Consider the following 17,784-nt stretch of genomic DNA (forward strand, 5'->3'; position numbering starts at 1 on the left):
GGGCCTGAAACAAAAAACAAAAACCAGGCAGGGAGCAACAAGGAAGAAGGCCCAGGGACAAAACCAAAACACTGGGGAAGCACAGGGGCAAGACCTAGAACACGAGGGCAAAAAGACAATAAGCAGAATAAACAGAATAAACAAAAGCAATGGCGCAAGGCTGGAGAGCTCCAAAGTCCAATACAAGGGTCAAAGTTCACGAACAGAGCAGGAGCCAAAACAAAACAAAAAACAGCAAACTGCAGGGGAAAAACAGTCCACAGTTCAGGGGAGTCAGTGGGAAATCCAAAAACAAAAAACACACAGTCCAGGAGGCCGCAGAGGCCAAGGGGCCACAAAGCAAAATCCCAACGAGGGAGGCCGACCGCGCTCCCAGCGGCGGCGGCGACGAGGATGAGAAGGAATCACTGGAGGCCGACCGCGCTCCCAGCGGCGGCGGCGACGAGGACGAGAAGGAATCACTGGAGGCCGACCGCGCTCCCAGCGGCGGCGGCGACGAGGACGAGAAGGAATCACTGGAGGCCGACCGCGCTCCCAGCGGCGGCGGCGACGAGGACGAGGGGGAGTCACTGGAGGCCGACCGCGCTCCCAGCGGCGGCGGCGACGACGAGGGGGAGTCACTGGAGGCCCACCGCGCTCCCAGCGGCGGCGGCGGAGACGAGGAGAAGACACTGGAGGCCGACCGCGCTCCCAGCGGCGGCGGCGGAGACGAGGAGAAGACACTGGAGGCCGACCGCGCTCCCAGCGGCGGCGGCGGAGACGAGGAGAAGACACTGGAGGCCGACCGCGCCCCCAGCGGCGGCGGCGGCGACGACGAAGACACACCAGAGCCGCAACATGCCCGGACTCCCCTGAGCCCAGGGCGGTCAAGGACACAGGAAACTCGGAAGGTCCGAACCGAGCGGGACCCCCTGGCGGCTCGGACTGAGCGGAACACTCCGAAGACTCCGGCGGCTCGGACTGAGCGGAACACTCCGAAGACTCCGGCGGCTCGGACTGAGCGGGACCCCCTGGCGGCTCGGACTGAGCGGGACCCCCTGGCGGCTCGGACTGAGCAGGACACTCCGAAGACTCCGGAGGCTCGGACTGAGCGGGACCCCCTGGCGGCTCGGACTGAGCGGAACACTCCGAAGACTCGGACTGAGCGGGACCCCCTGGCGGCTCGGACTGAGCGGGACCCCCTGGCGGCTCGGACTGAGCGGGACCCCCTGGCGGCTCGGACTGAGCGGAACACTCTGAGGACTCTGGCGGCTCGGACTGAGCAGGACTCTCCGGCGCGGAGCGCTCGGACTGAGCGGAGACCCCCATCGGCTCGGACTGAGCGGGACCCTCTGGCGCGGAGCGCTCGGACTGAGCGGGACCCCCTGGCTCGGACTGAGCGGAGACCCCCATCGGCTCGGACTGAGCGGGACCCTCTGGCGCGGAGCGCTCGGACTGAGCGGAGACCCCCATCGGCTCGGACTGAGCGGAGACCCCCATCGGCTCGGACTGAGCGGGACCCTCTGGCGCGGAGCGCTCGGACTGAGCGGAGACCCCCATCGGCTCGGACTGAGCGGGACCCCCTGGCTCGGACTGAGCGGAGCCCCCCGTCGGCTCGGACTGAGCGGAACTCCCTGGCTGCATTGCAGGGCACGCAGCCGTCTCCTCCGACGACTGGGGCTGCTTTGCAGATAGATCGGGTGAGTCAGATGGTGAGGATGAGGGTGACAGGAGAGCTGACTGAGGGCGAGCTAGTGCTACACTAGCGAACTGCGTGGAAGCAGACTGAGACTGGGAGGTGGCTGGAGCTACAGCAGACTGAGGACGAGGGAGAGCGGCTGGCTGAGAGCTAGGGAAATCAGGCTGCGTGGAAACTGACCGAGAGCTAGGGAAATCAGGCTGCGTGGAAACTGACCGAGAGCTAGGGAAATCAGGCTGCGTGGAAACTGACCGAGAGCTAGGGAAATCAGGCTGCGTGGAAACTGACCGAGAGCTAGGGAAATCAGGCTGCGTGGAAACTGACCGAGAGCTAGGGAAATCAGGCTGCGTGGAAACTGACCGAGAGCTAGGGAGATCTGGCTGCGGGGAAACAGACCGAGAGCTAGGGAGATCTGGCTGCGTGGAAACAGACCGAGAGCTAGGGAGATCAGGCTGCGTGGAAACAGACCGAGAGCTAGCTAACACTGGGGCCTGAGAGGGAGCTGACACAACTGGAGCTACAGAAGGAGCAGGAGCTGAGGGAACTGGGACCAAAACCGAAGGAACTAAGACAGGGGCTGAGGAAACTGACTGAGAGGGCACTGAAACAGCTGACACTGGGGACCGAGGAAGAGTTACTGGAGCTAGAGCTGACTGAGGGCGAGGGAGAGCGACTGGAGCTAGAGCTGACTGAGGGCGAGGGAGAGCTGCTGGCTGCGTGGGAGCAGACTGAGGGAGAGCCGACTGCGTGGAGACTGACTGAGAGCTAGAGAGAGCTGACTGCGTGGAGACAGACTGAAGAGGCACTGTGGACGACACTGAAAACTGCTGTGAAGGCTTGGACCTGGCTGCCCCCACCCGCGGAACAGGAGCGGGCGCAGAGGACAGCCCGTCCGTGGCTGCCTCCCCCCGCGAAACAGGTACGGGTGCAGAGGACAGCCCGTCCGTGGCTGCCTCCCCCCGCGAAACAGGTACGGGTGCAGAGGACAGCCCGTCCGTGGCTGCCCCCACCCGCGGAACAGGAACGGGTGCAGAGGTCAGCCCGTCCGTGGCTGCCCCCACCCGCGGAACAGGAACGGGTGCAGAGGACAGCCCGTCCGTGGCTGCCCCCACCCGCGGAACAGGAACGGGTGCAGAGAGCTTCACAGAGGCTGGCGGAACCTGGGGCTCCTGGAGACGAGCTGGCATCACAGCAGACAGGGGCGAGCGCGACCGGGGGGGAGCGTGACGATGCCGGGTGCGCTGCTTCCTCCGCTTTCTGTTGGAGTGGGAGGCACGATTCTCTACATCCAGAATGTCCACTAGCAGAGGAGAATCAATGATTTCTACATCTTGCGGCAGCCAACAGAGGTCGGGCTGCGCGACGGTGGAGTGGGAAAAAGTCTCATCACTTGCCGCAATAATATCGAGCCCGGTGGTACTCACGGAGGTGGTGGCCTGTGCGTGAAGCGGTGACAATGTCCGCGGCGTTATACCGCTCGGGTCTTGGGGAGAGGTGAGTGGAATGGAAGATGGCAGGGCCGGAGAGCAAGGCAGTGCCGGTGGCGATGAGGGGCCATGGAGAGGAGGAGACGAGGATAAGCCGTCTGGCTGCAGGAGAGGTGCATTAGTGATGGCTTGAAGAAAAAAATTTGAGTCCCTGCCCTGGACTGGGCGGCCAATATTGTGCAGTTCATATTGTAGGTTCTTTCGGAGCATGATTATTGAATGGGCAAGTGAAGCGGTGTCAGGATGGGTGAGGAGCCAGGTGGAGGACGAAATAAGTCCACAACAGAAAGCTAATTGTATTAACCGGTGGTGACTGGTGGGGGCCTGAACAATTTTCTCGGAGAAATCCTTGAGCTCCAGGATCTTCTCTTCTTGCTCAGAGAGGGTCCTTATATCTGCGGGGGTCCATAGTTTGGTCGCGTCGTTCTGTCATGGCCGGGGAGGAAACGGGCAAGGAAGGGCAAAAACGCAGGACTCCAGGGGTAACTTAAAAGGGCGTTTATTCCACCGGGGAAACACAAAAATACAAAAACCTTGGAAGGGAGGCACAGGGAGACGAAGGGCAGGCGCAGGGAACACGGGAACACAGGAACACAGAAACACACGGACACACAACGTCAACGACGCGACAACAGGCATAGAAAACGCAGGACTTAAATACACAGAAGGGCTGATGAGGGAAGAGGAAACAGGTGGGAACACAGGTGACACAGATAACTAAGACGAGACCAGAGGGAAGCAAAACTGAATACAACAGACAGGGGCTGGACGAATATCAAAATAAAACAGGAAGTATGACAAGGGAACAGAGACGCAAACCTGACACAGAATACAGAGAGACACGAGGGACTAGAAATAACTGAGGGCAACTCTAACAGATAACAAAACAACCTGAGAAAACGGAAACCATACCAAGAAAACATAAAACACTGGGCCACCGGCCCAGGACATGACACTTGCAAAGCCATAAGAGCAATTTGGCCCCACTGAGGGGTCCAGGAACATGCTAACAATAGCTGCTTAGTTAGCATTGATTGAACTTTCAAAATAAAATACACACAGCACCTTCAAAGCTTTCAGGTAGTTAAAAAGCTGATCTGCCAGACAGGTCCCTCACAGCAGGAGCTTTTTTTATAACTCTGATGGCACTGTGCTCATTTCATTCTCCCTGACAGCAGTCCCGGCCCTACCCTTTCAAAAAAAATAAAAAATAAAAAAGTAGATCAACACAAATCACACAAATAACCTATTTTGAATTTGAAACTGTGATTTTTCCAAAAGGTGACAAGTTTGTATCCCTGCAATTTAACATGCGCTAATGCAAATACAACATGTAACATGTATAAAATGATGTGTTAGAGGGAAAAAGGAAGAAAGAGTAACATAGAAACAGTAACCTTCTTAATTCTTTAACAGGGCCACAAAAACCAACTGAGTGAGAAGCACTTTGTAAAATGAGGTCATCGCCACACATCCTTTGATCCATCCATTCTTCATCTTGGAGGCAAGTGGCATATAAGAGGATCTATCTTTGTGAACAGTTTTGAGCCTCCAAAATTACAAACAAACTAAAGGCAGGGGATCGATAGAGTGTGTCTCACAGAATGATGAAGTGGCACTTCAGAGGGTGAAAATCAATGACGTGTTCTCTTTCTCTCCCTCTCCTCCTCTCACCATCGTTCTTTGTGGGTCCTAACCTATCTTCACAGTTCTTATACCACAGTGTTAAAGTGTGCGTGTTGCTTGGAGCTGGGTCTCTCACTGTGATTTAATGGTCCTTTGTTTCTTATTCCTTTTTAGCCTGGAAGACCCCTGCCACTATGATGTGTGAGCACACCCACCAATAATGGCCCATAGGATACACAGTGAAAGTAAGTGCTTCTAGTCTGATTTACCATTGGAGTGTTCCCTCACTGTCCTTCTGAACCTCAACTCGTTTGTTGAGGAAGTGTTGATGCCAATTGTTAAATCATAGCATAGAACTTAACATGAAGCTACCAAAATGAAAGTGTCTATTTAATGGTAAATGGTAAATGGACTAGTTCTTATATAGCGCTTTTCTACTCAGATATGAGCACTCAAAGCGCTTACACAACAATATATAATAATACAAGCCTTGGAGAAACAAGTGCACGGTGTAGGCTTGCATTTTTATAGCCCCATGACGAGAGTGAAGAAGCTGTTTACAACCTCAGAAAAATAAAAGGAAGGTCTTTATATATGTTAAACACAGAATTAGCATAGCTTTCCAGTGGGAAAATTGGAGCCCAAGTGCTCTGGCATTGGCTAGAACTGTAGCAACTGTTAACAGTAAATGTAGCAGTATGGCAACTCTCGAAGATCAAATTCACAACAGAAGGAAGCATATCTTGCCTCAGTTTTGGCTCAGACCTTAAAGCAATTCAGACATTGCCCACTGACTTTGAAATATCAAAAACTTTCAGGTAGATTGCAGTTGTGCCCAGATGGTGTATCCCCGACTTTTTCTCTAGGGAAACTAGCAGACCTGTACATGCAAAAAGAAAAGATGGCCAGAAATGTGTACCTGTAGTGACAGTGGTTAATATTTGCTCTGATAAAGCAACTGTCACCTCATCATAATTATCATTGTCTCAAAATCTGTGTAGCACGTTGGGCAAATGACTAAATACCTTTACTTTTTGTTAGCTGCACACACATTGCAATTAGCATGGCTGTATGCATGTAATCTGTATGAGTGAGTGTGTTCTGTGTTTGAGAGCGGTCTGCAATTCTGTCCAGGGAGTTACCTGCTTGTGTCATGTTGGTAAGATGTTGGTGCGCTCACAGACAGCCCCTGTTGGTGCTGGAAGGCAGTGCTGACAGCTCGTCAGCCCTGCCTCAAGGTCTTGAGCTGAAAGATGAAGCCTGAGACGGGTTTCCACGTGGAGTGAAGTAGTTGGGGGAAAAAGATATCTATTTATCTTGCTGTTCATCTATAGCTATCTATCTGCTGTATGTAGCTACAGAGTCTATTTGTCTTCTTTTGTTTGTCTTTGTTTGTCTCCAGGGGTGCGGTATGGAGTGAAAGGCTGCTGTGTTTCAGCAGTGAAATATTCATAGTATGTGCAGGGAGTTTGACGAGGAGCACTTGGTGCCTCCATACTCACCACCCTCATTTTCATTTCCTCTCTGGCGCTGGCACTTTACCTCACAGCTCCGCTGGTATTTCATTCAACATTGTATTACAGAGGCTCAATTCAGTCATGGTGAAAACAAACCCACAGCATGCTGCTTTCACATTTTATACCTGAATGAATGTGATGTTAAAAAAAACATGTTAGCTGTCAGTCTTAAATTTGAATTAGTTCTCTGAAGGTGTTCGTGGTAGAACTGGTTCTTTAGCTTGCTGCAATAACGGCAGCTTTTCAGTTTAAATTCAAAATGGGTGTATATTCAACACTGGTTGTACCTAACTTCCAAAGTTTCCCTATCTTACATCATCTGTCAGAAATCTCAGCCAAACATGTCCAGTTGGTTTACAGGTTTAATTAGAGAATATTATGATAACATAAATATAGAAATAATCTAGTGAAAAAGTCTGATGTATTACTGAGACTGCAATGGACCTTGTAGCTGCATTGGTTATTGTTTATTTAAAACACTGAAGTACAGTGAAACAGAGGCGCAGGACCAGGGCTGGCGCTAAATATTAAACTGCCACTCAGGGAGAGTCAGTAAAGAAGGAGAGTAAGAATTAGCATGGGCAGGAAGGGGTGGTAAAGGTTAGAGCTGGATGAGTGTCTGACAGCCTTGTGATCCATGGAGGTGTTTTAAGGAGGAGGTTAGTCAGAGGGCTGGCTGGGGTCCGACATTGCTTGTGCTTGTAAGATGGAGAGTGGACAGGTGGGTAAGTATCCGTGGAGAGCTGATTGCTGAGGAGTGACTGAAGGTTGTGGGTGTGAGGCGGGTCCAGTTCTGCCGTGAGCTGAGTGTTCCACGAGGTGAGGCAGGTTGGTTTCACAGGTAAGGACCTGAATTCTTAACTGCTGTACTGAGAAAAACACAAGTTGGGAATTACTTTCCGGTTGGAACACAGTGCAAGAAACAAAGAGGAAAGCCAGTTTACCGCCGTATAGGTAGGGACAAGCTGGCAGAGAACCACAGTCACGCCCAAGCCTGAATACACAGCTCTCAGACAAGTGAATGACTCACAGGTGTGGAAAGCAAACCTGGGTTTAAGAAATCAAACTTCAGCATCAAGGAATGCGCCAAAATCTTCTTTGTCATCTTTCATTTCTTTATATTTTGCTATGAAAATTGGAAATAGGTGCATCGATTTACTGAAACATTTGCAAACATGTCTTGAAATACAGCATATAAGGCAAAAACAGAGCTTGTACACCTCTAACGAGCTTGAAATACAGTATTTGGTATGGCCACTTCTATTCTTGACCACAGCCTGAACTCTCTCAGGCAGATTTCTTGTAATTTATTTAAGCAGCCTTCAGGAATAGTTCTCCAGGCTTCTTGAAGAACATCCCAAACCTCTTCTTTGGATATTAGCTGCCTTTTGCACAGTTCTCTGACTTATGATCACACACTGCTTCAAAAATGTAGAGGTCTGTGCTCTGGAGAGACCAATCCATGATTGACAGTGTTCCACTGTGTGTTTTTCTATCCAAGTGTGCTTTTACTGCATTGGCAGTGTTTTATAATGATTGTCATGCTGTAAAAGGAAGCCATTGCCAATCAGACACTTAGTAGATGGTGTTGCATGGTGGATTCAAATCTGCCAGTACTTTTCTGCATTCATAATTACAACAATTTTGAAAAGATCCACTGGCTGAAATGCAGCCCCAAACCATGACAGACTCCACAGATAGTTGTAGACACTCACTGGTGTTCCTCCCTTTTTTATTGTAATTGTGTTTTTAAGTCCAATCAACAGCTTCTACTGAAATAAACTGAGTTTATATTACTTAAACAGCTGTCATTTTGCTACATTAACCATTAATTCTGAGTAGACTGTAATTTTCAATGGTCTATGTTATTGTAATTATGTCTTTGAATCCAAACAATTTAATATCATTAGGTTTTGCACCCGCTAAAAATCTAGTTCATACCGGTTTTAACAGACTGGGTTGAGGAACGGCAGCACGGTGGCGTGGTAGTTAGCACTGCTGCCTCCCACCTAGAATGACATCTAGAAGGTGTCGGTTTGATTCCACCTTGGCCCGGGCCACTTGCTGTGTGGTGTTTGATAGAGTAGATATTTGGTCTTTTTGTTTTGTTTTTTTTTCCACCCTCTGGTTCTCTTCTTGTACAGTTTTTTATTGTTCCATGGAAAAATGTTATTTGTAAATGTTAATGTAATAGTGTTCAGCAGGCCTGAGTTTTATCGTGTTTATTTACCAAATTTAAACAGACACAGTTCAACACTGTAAAAGATATTTTTGTTACTGAGCAGCATGGTGGTGTGGTGGTTAGCACTGCTGCCTCACAGCTGCAATAACATCTAGAGGGTTCAATTCCACCTTGGCCTGGGCCTCTCGCTGTGTGGCGCTTGCGTGTTCTCCCCATGTCTGCGTGGGTTCCCTCCCAAAGACACGCAGTTACTGGGGTCAGGTTAACTGGGCACCCTAAATTTCCCATAGGTGTGAATGGTTGTCTGTCTCTGTGTGTTGGCCCTGCGACAGGCTGGCGACCTGTACCCTGTGTGTACCCTGCCTCTTGCCCCATGACAGCTGGGATAGACTCCAACCCCCCCCAACAATCCTGAAGAGTTAAGATAAATGGGTAGTGAATGATTGCTTAATCTAAGTATCATCAGTTACTGAAACTCTGTTATTAGTATATTCAACTTAAATTTTTCATTCCATTCCAAAAGAACTTAAAAGAACTTAAAAAATTTAAGGCAGTGAGTTACCTTGTTTTTTTTTAAGTAGATTCAACTTATTTGGGTTTATAGTGTACTGACCTCGTCCTTACATGTTGACGACAATTTGAACCAAAAATTTCAAATATAGATTCCTCACTCCATAAGACCTGTTGCCACTGATTTTCAGTCCAGTTCTTGTGTAAATTGCCACACCTCAGACAGTGAACAGTAGCTGGACCAACTGAAGAGCCATCTGCATCTCAGGTCTTTGCTGCATTTTTTCCTATTTCTTAAGTACACAACTTTTAAATACTGTTCATCTGGTATAATTTTTAGGCCTGCCCCTTCTTTTTCCATTCTCCACTTGCCCACTTTCCTCAATTTTTTAAAGACACACTGGACACAAGTTTACAGGTAATATCTCTTTGGGATTCTGGACTAAAAATTAATGAAAAAACTGAAAACCTATTGTTCAAGACCAATTAAAAAAAAATCACAAGAACGCCTTGATTTTTGGAAGGAATATCTAGAGAAATAGGAGTTGATTCAAGTACTGCATGTCTGTAATTTTTAAAATAAAGTCTTATATTTGAAAGTGTGTGCAACAGTTTAAATATTTTATTTTCAAGGATTTCAGCCCACTAGCATTTTTTATTAACCATAACCTCTTTTGCTTTACTTTTCAATGCAGAGTAATGGTTCTTTGTGAAACAGTCATAATAATTATTAATTTTTCATTTCCTGTTTCCTTTCAATTTTGTTCATTGCTTTAGGTTTAGAAAAAACACTTTTTTGGGTTTAATGACCTGAGCTAAAACACAAAAATAAAAAATAGAGCATCTGCATGTCTGCAATCTTGGGAGACCACTTGATCTCAGCTGGACCAAAGGGTGCGCTATTTAAGCTGCTATAGTCTGCTCACAGTTGCTGTGCATCTATACGCCACCTTACAAGATATTTAGTCCGGATTTGCTTTTCATGTTCTTTCTGACTTAATCAATGTCCCGTCTGTTGCCACTGATGCCTGCTCTGTTCTGTGCCGTGTCTCACTACTGCTCTCCCTGCTTCATGCTTTCGCATGAAAGGGCTGAGAGGTGCGCTCTCAGGACGATGCTGTCAAATATACTTTGCTGCAGATGAGAATAGCAATCGTCTTTTGACTGTTGTGGTTTTGACTTAACTCTGACTTTTGGATTTCCTGGGAAAGACAGCCCCTCAGAGCAATGCTTCCAATTTAATTATGTGTAGTTTTGCTGAGCATCATAAAAAAAATGTTTCTGTGTACATAAACAAAAAGATTAAATTTTGACACTGTCACGTTTTGCTAAGACCAGGCTGTACTTTTGAAACAAGTGTTTTGGTCTCCTGTCCCCCTCTAACACCATCGCTGTTCTTTTGAGCACTGTTGCATACAAAGAAAAGGTAAGGGCAGGACAGTTGTTAATTCCAGGTTTAGTAAATGTAGAATTAGCATATATAGACATATATTAAACTTCTCAACATGTCAAAAACAGAAAAGCAACTTTCTTGACAGGAGATCTGTTAAAAATCCATGACTCTTGCTGTGAGATGACACTGATCTGCTCCTTGCTCTCTGCATAATTCTCAGCATCACCCAACAATAAAATGAGTCTCAGAGGGAAAAGTAAACAGAGGCTGGCAAAAGTTGAAAATCACATTGCCATTTGTGCCGCCACCCTCGTAAGTCATCATCACACAGCCCAGGCCTCTAGTTCTAAACTCTGCAGAAATATCAATATGGATTTAGGAGTCTCCCTGAAGCAAGGTCCTCAGCTAATTAAATCTGTAATCACTTTGTACTGTAAAAACACAAGCAGGGGAGGGCAACAGAGGGGCGGTTTAAATGCAGGCCAGCAGAGTTTTATTTAACAGAGACAGCTAATTGGGTCAGCGCTCTTTATCCTCATAAAGTACTAAGGTTTCCTGCCATGCTGTGGGACAGCTTATGGCACTTTGCTCTCAAACCGATTTTGACAGCATCTAAGAAAGTGAGAGGAAGGAAGAGAGGTTGAGCTGAAGATGGAAAGCAGCCACTGTTGTTAAAACTACAGCAAACAGCCATTTGATATTGTCTTCAGAGGTTGAAGCCTGGTGTACAACGTGGAAAGTAATGAAATTCACAGGGGCTGCGAGGCAATAATAAATTTAGTGTGAGATGTTACAGACGTGCACAAGTTCCTGAACTGAGAGATGCATTTGGCCCTTCAGTTGCCTGATCAGAAATATTTCAGTGGAAGGGTGGCTGTCAAAAAGGCATTCTCAAGGAAGGGAAAGAAAAAGAACTGGACTGAAAATCAGTGACAACAGTGCTTATAGAGTCAAAATTTAATTTTGATTCAGCTCAAGAAGCCTGGAGAACTATTCCTGAAGACTACTCAGAGCAATCACAAGAAAACTTGCCTATGAGAGTTCAGACTGTGCTGAAGAATAAAGACAGTCATGCCAAATATGAACTTTCATGCTCATAAACGCTCTTTTTGGCTTATATACTGTATCACTTGTTTCAATAAATTCAACCGATTTCCCATTTCCTATGAAGAAATAAGGCTAAATAAGGAATGAGGATGCTGTCCTTCTCTCTTATCATACATATGTATCTAGTTGATAGAGCTTTTGGAACTTCTTACAACTGGATGAAGCAGCAGCCACTCACACGCACCATTAATTAGGGAAAACAAACCACACCAAAGAGTATGTGGTGACAGTCTAGTTTGCTACTCTAACAACTCCGAAATGAAATTTAAATAGAATCAAAGTGAAATTTATTGTTGTTGAAGAAATTTGCAGTAGTATGTAAGCATTTTAGACATTAACCATGTCACACCTCCCGTTTAGAGCAAATAGTTCATAAAACTTTATAGTGAAGTCAGATGAACAAACGACAGGAGGATCTTTCTACGGATGTTCTCACTATTCCCTCGCTTCTCCCTCAGAATTTTAAGCCTAAGGAGTCACTGTGTATCTACGATTACTCTTTGAGCTGCAGCTCTGAGGTGGTGACCTCATGCTGCCTCCATTCTCTGTGTTACTCACATTTGTGTCTGTCCCCAGGGCTCTTCGTCTAAAGAGCCTGGGCTGAAGAGGCAGGCGGGCCAAGCACAGTATGGCGGGGTTCGACCTGCCCTGGAGAAATCTTTATAGCGACCTGATTTCACTCAGTTGTTCCCCTTATTCCCCAGATCTTACGCTCGTATTCACCTGATCCTGTGTCAGAGCCATTTTGTGTGGAAAAACTTCTTTAACTACAGTGAAACTAGAGCAAGATTTCACAATCCAGTAATTGTTCGTGCGCTGCAGCCACACAGTCCGTGTCCCTGAGATGTATTTTTTTCTGTGTTTGATCTAGCACATAATTTCATTCATTGTTTGAAATCTTGCATAATGTCCGAGAGACGTGATTGTGACCATTTTCATGAGTCCTCCTCAAAATTGCACATTTTCAGGATCAGTCTGAAAGCAATGCATTGAAAAGAATCTCTCATCTCAGCTTGTGATATGTATCTCGCAGAGATCTGAATTAATATTAGTGATTGGTCCCCCAGTCACGTTCATCCCCATCTTTTCACTCTAGCATCTGGATTTAATTGGTGCTACGCCGTAAAGCCACAGCTGCTCTGCCTGTTAGAACAATAAATTACCCCAATTAGGAGTTGAACAAAAGAGGCTGTCTGACACCGCGGCCCACTGCCATGCCTGGAGATTGGACTCCGATGGAATGGGGCTTCTCACTGACATGAAGCTGCACCAAAACACCTGCCCCATCATCTCTCTGATCAAACTACAGTTCCAGTCTAGTGGATATATAGAGCAGAAAGAGAGTGCTTTGCATGACTTGCCATTTGCTATAGCCTCAGAAACAGGAGTTTCTGGTATATAAATGAAATAATAAAAAAAAATAAACACTGTGTTCGAAATCAGTGAAAGGTATGTTGTGTAATTGCTGGGCGGATGATTAATTGGTGTTTGGATGATGGGTTGTGGATACAGCCAGGTTTTCTGGCAGCTGCCTTCCATATCGATGGCACCGGTAATGAAGGCAATAATGAGGTAGGGTTCAGAAAGATGTGGAATGGGAGGAACAATAGGAGCATCTGTTGCCTCTCAGTAGTTAGAGTATAATTGAGACCATATTTTATTTTGCTCTTTGAAAGCTAGCCCTACTGTACTTGCTGTCTCCTTCCCTGAAAGGGAAGACCTATTTATTTGCCAGTGTATCACATTCAGTAGCTTTAGCAGCTCAGGTGATCTACCATTTAAAAGAATGTAGAGTATCTACCAGTGCGATGGCGGCCTCTATTGTGATTGACACTACTTCCACGTCTTGGCCTGGCCACACCATCCCTTTGTCTCACCACTTGCTGCGAACATGCTATTAAGCCAGCTGAAGTTTGACAAGAAAAATGAAGTGTGCCGTTTCCTGTGGCCTCGAGTGTCTCTCTGAATAATGAGCGCATTGCCTGGACCCCCCTGTCGCTTCCACTCCCTGCCATCAGTTTTACTCTTCCCCTTGAAGTTCTAGTCTGCTGAGAGAGTGAAGGGGTCTTTAGGTTGTCGCGTGTGTCTGGGAAAAAATGTGGTCATGCAGGATCTGTCAGACTAAATCTGTTAAACCCAGAAGAGAAGAGGATAAGATGAATGAAGTATATTTTATTGATATAATCCCCATCCCATGCCACGGCATTAGGACAGGGAATGCTGTTTCTTAGGAAATATCCATTACGAGAGAGCGTCATGAGATGGTGCAAACAGCTGCAATTTTGTGAGCCAAATTAACTGGCACTGTTTCACTTATCTCTTTTATTCCGCTGCTTTTTTAAAACACAACAAATCCCTGAGTGGCGGTGATGGACCACAGCGTCATAGCTGCCTTGCACAGCAAACGCTGAGAAGAAAGGGCAGCTCCACTGCTACGTCCTTACCCAGCCTTATTTCTCCCAATTACCAGTGTGTGAGCAAACAGTGTGACATGACTGACCTCCTCTCAGAGAGCTGTGGTCATGACTGCGAGGCTCTCTCTGCTTATTATGACAGAAGTGTTATGGTAATGGAAGGAAAGTCTGCACCGTGGCGATAGCACCTCAGGAGCGGATAGCCTATTATCCTCCACTGTGTAGTGGTAGTAATGGTTAGACAGAGGGCATCCTATCTGTTATGGTGATGATGCATTTTGAATGGGTTGTGCCTATTATATATCAGTGGATGATAATGCCAGGAAAGAGCTCCTCTGGGTATGGTCATGATGCCAAGAAAAGGGTGAAAAGGTCTGCACAGAATATACAATGTGCCATATCAGGTTTATGGTGATAGATTAAAGGGAATGGCACAATTTTTTTTTTTTTTTCTCTTTGAGTTATGAAAATTGCAGGCCAGCCCCTGTGTTCACAGAGCGTGAATATCCAGGGAGAGGAAGACAATGAGGAGCATGTGTGTACGTGTGCATACGACAAACAAGAGTCGCGCAGTAGGAGAGCCTTAGTTAGCTGTCTGCTTGGCGCTTCACCGCCCCTGTGATGTATGTTTATGGCCCATCATCTCTAGCCAATTACCCTGCCTCAGTGTGGAAGCACCTCGCCTTCTCATCACAGCCGTCACTGTCTGAGTGTGGAGAGAGAGACGGTGACAGTTAACGTTCCTGGACATCCCTGGCAAAGTGCTGTTTTCCGTAGGGGGCTCTTGAGATTCATCTTAAAAAGTAAGCCACTGGGTAACAGAGTCTGTTGAGCCTACAGCTGCTTTGGGAATTGAATGCTTGTTTATTGTATGTCTGAGGGTGTGTGTGTGTGTGTGTGTGTTTGCGCGCGCATCAATGCTGTGTGGGTGCCGTAAGTTGGACCAGTAACTGTGTAAACTTTGTAAATCTCATGTTTCCCAAACACTCCTGTGTTTCCATTATTATGGTATTATGGGATATGTGGATAACTCACTGGTCTGTAAATTGATGTGCGCACATGGCTAGATGCTGTGAATGATGTATGCTCATCATCCACTGAAACACATAAGCCAGCTGTGAACTAACTTTGGCATGTTGGGTCTCTTTTTTTCAGATACAGCTGAGGTAGACGTGTTCGTGTACCCTGTCCATGTCAACCTGCAGACTTTCTCCCGCAAACACATCTGACTTTTACAAGGTAAGTTTGAATACATTTTTTATTTTTTTTTGCTTTTGCGTGTGTGTGTCAAATATCTGTCAGTGCTTGTGTCTAGTCATAGCAAATATAAATCCCCTGCAGAGAAGTGACATTAGGAAAGGTAAAGCAAATCAGACTCGCAGCTCAGCAGCAACAAAGACTAATTTACTTCCAGGAGAAATCTGAAACATTTTAGGGAATGCTTCATATTTAGATGATTCCTTTGTGAAACTGAGAAGGCAGAGTGGCAAGAAAAGGATTTGTAGCTATATTATTATTTTTTTCCCTTTTTGGCTCCATATTCATACTGTGTGACAGATTGAAGCTGCAAAGCTATGTTTGTGTTGGCTAGACTAAGGAACGCTTCTGCCCAGAGGGTTTATCAGGGAGAGAAAATATTGACCACCAACAGTTGCACTTTGGTGGTGTTATTGCTTTTCACACTTGTGTGATACAGACAGCAGTCGCCAAGTACAACAATTGTAAACCCGCAGCCATATTGACGGTCGTATTGCTCTTGTGTGCAGGACAACATATCCTGCTTATGGTTTACTTTTTAGTTTGTTTCACTGGAGTGCTTTTTGCAGATAAATAGTTTAAGACTGTTGGAACCTGGCGAGAAGAAAAGAAAATACGTATCGTTTAGATGAGACTCAAAGTTGTACAACTCAAAGTTGGCGCCAAATTTCCTTCTGAGTTAAGACTGTGTGTGTGTGTGCGCGCGCGTGTGTGTGCAAATTATTGTTACTGTTTTTGCTTTTCTAACCTATAACATTTCTAAGTGCTGATCCCCAGACAATAACGCGTTTGACATTCTGAAATGGCAGGGACTTGAAAAAGCTTAAATCAGGGATTGAGGTGATCCTCCACTTTCTCATCTGTTGAAATGGCATACCAATGTGGGTGTACATTAAACATTCATGCAAACAGCTGTTTCTTCTACAGGACAGCATGGCACAGAGCATGGGTTAGATTTCAAATCAGGCAAGCCTGGAAGAGCTGGGTCTCAAAGAATATCACAGAGTCGTGCACGAGGACAGGAAATTAACATATGCTTCCCTCTGCTATCGGCAATAGAAACGCGCTTCTTGACATTGGCAGCAGAAATCCATACATTTCCTGCAGGAAAGAGAACTATGTTTACAATTAACAGGAAGAATTCAGTAAAACTGACTCAGATTTGCTACACCAGACCAATTAAGACATGTCACATGGTCACAGAAGGCTTGGAAGACAGACATCCATGTGCAAGCTGACATTTTGAGGATGTTTCACAAAAGAAACTGTGATAATGTATGCTAGTTCTAGGCAGCTGTGTTATGAGTGTTAGGTATGAGGTACATACTCATAGCAAACACATTGCAACCATCATTCTTTCTCCTTTTTGAGCCCACATGCACCCATACTCTCGTGACCACGCTTACATTTGTTCAGTCCCATGTTCACTGTCTCTCTCCTCGACCCCGATACACTCTTTCCTCCTTTGCTCCAGCGTCTGGGGAAGCTGAGGTAAAGAAATCTGCATGAAATATCTGTGTCAGCAGCGCTAAAATGCAAAAACAATGCAGATGAAAACACAAGGTGTGTGTGTGTGTGTGTCTATTTGTGCATATGTCTGCAATATACTCGTCATGCCACTCAAAGACATAGTCAGTGATCGCTAAAAGTGTAACATAGGAGCATTCTGTCATTCACTGACACAGGCCACCGTAAAGCTTTACGGTGACCATTTGAATGGTACCGTGACAGGCTGATTGCCAGTTTACAGCCCACAAAAGCAGACCTCCAGTGAATCAAAATACAGCTTTGTAATGACAAACACAAAAAAAAATACAGCTGGATGCTGCTGAATACCCCCCCCCCCCCCCCCCCCCCCTCCAATCCCCCATCTTTAACATTATACTGAGTGTGAAAAAAAGAATGAGAACATTAGTGGCTAAAACAAAACAGACTGTTGCACACCTCGCTCCAAACCACCTGCCATTCCAAATAATATGATGGCAGGCCATTCCTGCTGGACAGTGTAGTAATAAGCAAATGATCCCCTTTAGAAATAACAGCCGGCTGTGTTTTGGTGAGGCTTCACCACTGCCCGTCACTCTTCATCAGCAGCTGTTAGCCATCAGTCTCACTCTCTGCTGGAGTGCAGTTTTTCATTGGCACTTATCAGTCGGATAAATGCACCATAACACAAACATTAAGGCGGATGAAGACAATTTCTGCACAACTGGTTTGCAGCAATTTGACTAAATAGTCAGTTTCTCATAGCAGTTGGTCAGCGAATGGTTTCTGACGAGGTTACGAGTCGCAGGAACAGAACTGCTTCCGGTATCTGAAATTAAATGTCTCTGATAGTCTTCTGCTTTAAAATTTTTTTGTGCATCCTGAACTGCGAAGGCATTTTTACAAAAATCAGACTCATCAGAAACTCTTAATGTTTGTTAAGCTTTTCGTTTCCTAATGAAATTTGAACTGTACCAGGGGGATACATAGCTTAGGCTTATAATATTCTTTCATTACAAATTGAAATTGCCTCTAAATCTTAATCTTAACATTCCTTTATCACCTGAATAAAAAGTTAGTCTTGGAAGCTATAAGTTTTTTTGTTCTTGTAACTAATGGAGTTTTCTG

The 17,784-nt window shown here is 46.2% G+C and overlaps 2 protein-coding genes across 2 annotated transcripts in view; both read left to right on the forward strand.

The window, feature by feature from the left end:
- LOC115782321 (serine/arginine-rich splicing factor SR45-like) overlaps window positions 1–4,645 on the forward strand; it is a 61,351-nt gene extending 56,706 nt beyond the window's left edge. The window contains exon 2 of the mRNA XM_030732433.1: window positions 4,582–4,645. Coding sequence (XP_030588293.1) covers window positions 4,582–4,623 — 42 coding nt within the window. The 3' untranslated portion in view covers window positions 4,624–4,645. The remainder of the gene's footprint in view (window positions 1–4,581) is intronic.
- The window catches only part of mgat4c (mgat4 family member C), a 103,525-nt gene that overhangs the window by 41,219 nt on the left and 44,522 nt on the right, over window positions 1–17,784 (forward strand). The window contains exons 2-3 of the mRNA XM_030732432.1: window positions 4,966–5,036; window positions 15,070–15,153. The gene's annotated coding sequence lies outside the window, so the exon portion shown is untranslated. The remainder of the gene's footprint in view (window positions 1–4,965; window positions 5,037–15,069; window positions 15,154–17,784) is intronic.

This window comes from Archocentrus centrarchus, chromosome 6 (genome assembly GCF_007364275.1).
Source record: "Archocentrus centrarchus isolate MPI-CPG fArcCen1 chromosome 6, fArcCen1, whole genome shotgun sequence".
Lineage (NCBI taxonomy): Eukaryota > Metazoa > Chordata > Actinopteri > Cichliformes > Cichlidae > Archocentrus > Archocentrus centrarchus.